This window comes from Penaeus vannamei, chromosome 16, assembly GCF_042767895.1.
Source record: "Penaeus vannamei isolate JL-2024 chromosome 16, ASM4276789v1, whole genome shotgun sequence".
Lineage (NCBI taxonomy): Eukaryota > Metazoa > Arthropoda > Malacostraca > Decapoda > Penaeidae > Penaeus > Penaeus vannamei.
In genome coordinates, this window is record NC_091564.1 from 38,676,194 (window position 1) to 38,680,266 (window position 4,073).

Here is a 4,073-nt window from a genome sequence, read left to right on the forward strand (position 1 = left end):
TATCGTACTATTTATTTAAAAAATATTCCTCTTACCATTAATAATCTTTTTTTTTCAGAAATCCTTCTTTTATCATATTTTATTCTACTTCTCATTTCCACCATCATCAATCCCCTTTTTGCATTATTAACAATAGAGAAAGATATGGTATTTATGAATAAGAAAGACACCAAGGGTACATACAATGCCAAAAAAAAAAAACACACTAAAACTTAACACTAAAACTTAGACTTAAAAAAAAAAAAATAAAAATAAAACTTAGACCAAGTTGAACTCTCCGTTCTCCATCCTCCATAATCCTTCTAAAGATAGTGCAATTGTTGTTGTACAGTCACAGTGTACGTAAAGATAATAAAATAAGAATAATCAAATAAAAAAGAATATTTTATAATCAAATAAAAAGAATAGTCAAATAAAAAGAAGTAAGATATAAAAAAAGTAAAAAAGAATGACATGAAAAATATGAAAAAAATATAAATATAAAAAGTGTATATATATATATATATATATATATATATATATATATATATATATATATATATATATATATATATATATATATATATATATATATATATATATATATATATATACAACGAAAATAACAACATCACGATAGATCTGGAACACACAAAAACAAAGTAGAAAAGGAAGAAGAGCCAAAAAAAAAAAAAAAGAAGAGAAAAAAACAGAGAGAGAGAGAGAAAACAACAATAACAAATGAATAAGGAGATAAAAAGACATGAAGAAAGACGGAGAGAGAGAGTGAGCGATTATTTTCCTTCGATCTGCGTCTATGTTCAGTCCCAGAGAGACAGTGACGTCCATCTCTCTCTCTCTTCCTCTTTCTCTGTCTGTCTGTCTCTCTCTCTCTGTCTCTGTCTCTGTCTCTGTCTCTGTCTCTCTCTCTCTCTCTCTCTCTCTCTCTCTCTCTCTCTCTCTCTCTCTCTCTCTCTCTCTTTCTCTCTCTCTCTCTCTCTCTCTCTCTCTCTCTCTCTCTCTCTCTCTCTCTCTCTCTCTCTCTCTCTCTCTCTCTCTCTCTCTCTCTCTCTCTCTCTCTCTCTCTCTCTCTCTCTCTCTCTCTCTCTCTCTCTCTCTCTCTCTCTCTCTCTCTCTCTCTCTCTCTTTCTCTCTCTCTCTCTCTCTCTCTCTCCCTGACTCTCTTTCTCATTTCTCTCTCTCTCTCTCCTTCTCCCTATCTCCCTTCTCTCCTTGTCCCTCTCCCTATCTCTCTCCCTCTCTACCCTTCCCCCTATCCCTCTACTCCTCTCTCCCCCTCCCCCTCTCCCTGTCTCTCTCTCCTTCCCCCTATCCCTCTCCCCCTCTTCCTCCCTCTCTACCCTTCCTCCTATCCCTCCCCCCTCTCTCTTCCTCGTCCTCCCCCTCACCCCCACCCCCACCCCCACCTCCCACCCCTCTCTCTCCTTCTCCCTCTCTACCCTTCCCCCTATCCTTCCACCCCTCTCTCTCCCTCCCCCTCACCCCCCCCACCCCCACCCCCACCCCTACCCCAATCAACTCACAGGGAAAGATGCGTGATAGATAATCAATCCCGACTGTGACGTCACGAAGACTCCCCCCCTCTCCCCCTCCCCCCCCCCTTCTTCCCTTCCCTCACCCCCCTCTTTTTAACAGAGGAAAGGACGATGCGGAGAATGATGAGGGTGGGGATGGTGATGAGGGTGATGGTGGTGATGGTGATGGTGGTGACGATGGTGGGATGATGATAGTGATGATGGTGATGGTGGTGATGGTGATGGTGGTGACGATGGTGGGATGATGATAGTGATGATGGTGATGGTGGTGGTGGTGATGGTGATGATGATGGGATGATGATAGTGGTGATGGTGATGAGGGTGGTGATGAAGGTGATGGTGACAAAGGTGATGATGATGGTGGTGATGAAGGTAATGGTAGCGATGGTGACAAAGGTGATGATGATGGTGATGATGGGGGTGATGATGATGGTGATGATGATGGTGGTGATGATGATAATGGTGATGATGATAATGATAATGATAGTGGTGATGGTGATGACGGTGATGAAAATGATGGTTTTGAAGATGGTGATGGTGACAATGGTGATGATGGTGGTGATTATGATGGTGATGATGAAGGTGATGGTTTTGAACGTGATGGTGATGATGATAATGGTGATGATGGTGGTGATGGTGATGAAGGTGATGATTTTAAAGGTGATGGTGGTGATGATGACAAAGGTGATGATGATGATGATGATCGTGATGATAATGATGATGATGATACTACAACACCGACGAAGACGATGATCCAACGACGATGATGATGTTACTTTACTGTGTCTCTGTTTCGTATTTGCTTTGCATTTACTTGTTTGTATTTGCAAGCTCACAGACCACGTGGTTTCTGGTTCCACGTGGTCGCCATACCCCGCTTGTGACGTCACGAGGTTGATTCTGATTATAAACCCCAAGCCACGCCCCCAAGCCACGCCCCCAAGCCACGCCCCTAAGCCACGCCCCCTTCACTGGTCGGGTGTATGAGTGACCTAGCTTGACCTTCACGTACTCGAAAGAAAGTGAGAGAGAAAGGAAGAATTGAAGGAAAAGAGAGAAAGAAAGAAAGAAAAAAAAGAAATTGAGAGAGAAAGGAAGAAAGGAAGGAAAAGAGAGGAAAGAAAAAAAGAAAGTGAAAGAGAAAGGAAGAAAGGAAGGAAAAGAGAGAAAGAAGAAAAAGAAAGTGGGAAAGAAAGGAAGAAAGGAAGGAAAAGAGAGGAAAGAAATTAAAAAGAAAAAAGAAAGTGAGAGAGAAAGGAAAAAAGAGAAAGAAAGTGAGAGAGAAAGGAAAGCATGGAAGAACGAACAGAAGAAAGGAAGGAAAAGAGAGAAAAGAAAAAAGAAAGTGAGAGAGAAAGGAAAGTGTTGAGGAACAAACAGAAGAAAGAAAAGAAAAGAGAAAATAGAATAAAAAGAAAGTGAGAAAGAAGGGAAAGCATGGAAGAAAGAACGGAAGAAAGGAAGGAAAAGAAAGAAAAGAAAAGGAAAAAAGAGAGGAGAAAACACAGAGTAGGAAAGAAATAAAGGAATAGATAGAAAGATAAAGAAACAAAGAAACAAACAAAGAAAAAAACAACAACATTAGGACGATGGGAGAGAAAGGAGAGAGGAGAGGAGAGAGAGAGAGGAGAGGAGGAGAGGAGAGATAGAGCGAGAAGGGAGAGGAGAGAGAGAGGGAGAAGGGAGAGAAAAGAGAGAGTGAGAGGAGAGAGGAAAGAGAAGAGAGAGAGGGGAGAGAGAGATTTAGAGAGGGAGAGGGGGAGAGAATAGAGAGAGAGGGAGAAGGGAGAGGAGAGAGAGAGAGAGCAGGGGAGAGAGAGCGAGAGAGGCAGAGAGAGAGAGGGAGAGGGTAGAGGGGAGATAGAGGGAGAGAAGAGATAGAGCGAGAAGGGAGAGAAGAGAGAGATAGAGAAGGGAGAGGAGAGAAGAAAGAGAAGAAAGAGAGAGGAGAGAAGAAAGAGAGAGGGAGAAGGGAGAGGAGAGAGAGAGAGAGGGAGAGAGAGGGAGAGAGGGCAGAGAGAGAGGGAGAGGGGAGAGGAGAGAGAGAGGAGAGAAGGGAGAGAAGAGAGAGAGAGAGAGAGAGAGAGAGGAGAGAAAAGAGAGAGAGAGAGAGGAGAGAGGAAAGAGAGAGGGAGAAGGGAAAGGAGAGAGAGAGAGGGAGAGGAGCATCCCTACCTCTCCTCTCACCGCCAGGACCGGCTGACACTGGCGACGCACCCTGCACCGTCCAGTCTCGTCTCGTTTTTATTTCAACTTTGTAACTCTCGAGAATAAAGAGAGAAGCCATGTTGAGTATATCAGTCCTGCCCACAACGAGTTAATATAGAAGGATGATGTCTTTTATACTGTCTCTCCTCTTCCTCCATTACCTCTTTCTCTATTTCTTGCTCTCTCTCCTCTTCCTCCTTTCCTCTTTCTCAATTTCTTGCTCTCTCTCCTCGTCCTCCTTCCCTCTTTCTCTATTTCTTGCTTTCTCTCCTCCCTTTCCTTTCCTCTTTCCCTCTCTCTTGCTCCTCCTCCTCCTCCTCCTTTCCTCTT

General features: G+C 43.1%; 1 protein-coding gene across 1 annotated transcript in view; it reads right to left on the bottom strand.

Annotated features, from left to right (window-relative positions):
- Positions 1–3,822, bottom strand: part of LOC138864471 (uncharacterized) — a 19,215-nt gene extending 15,393 nt beyond the window's left edge. Inside the window, exon 1 of the mRNA XM_070131603.1 lies at positions 3,723–3,822. Coding sequence (XP_069987704.1) covers positions 3,723–3,822 — 100 coding nt within the window. The remainder of the gene's footprint in view (positions 1–3,722) is intronic.
- Between the last annotated feature and the right edge of the window lie 251 nt (positions 3,823–4,073).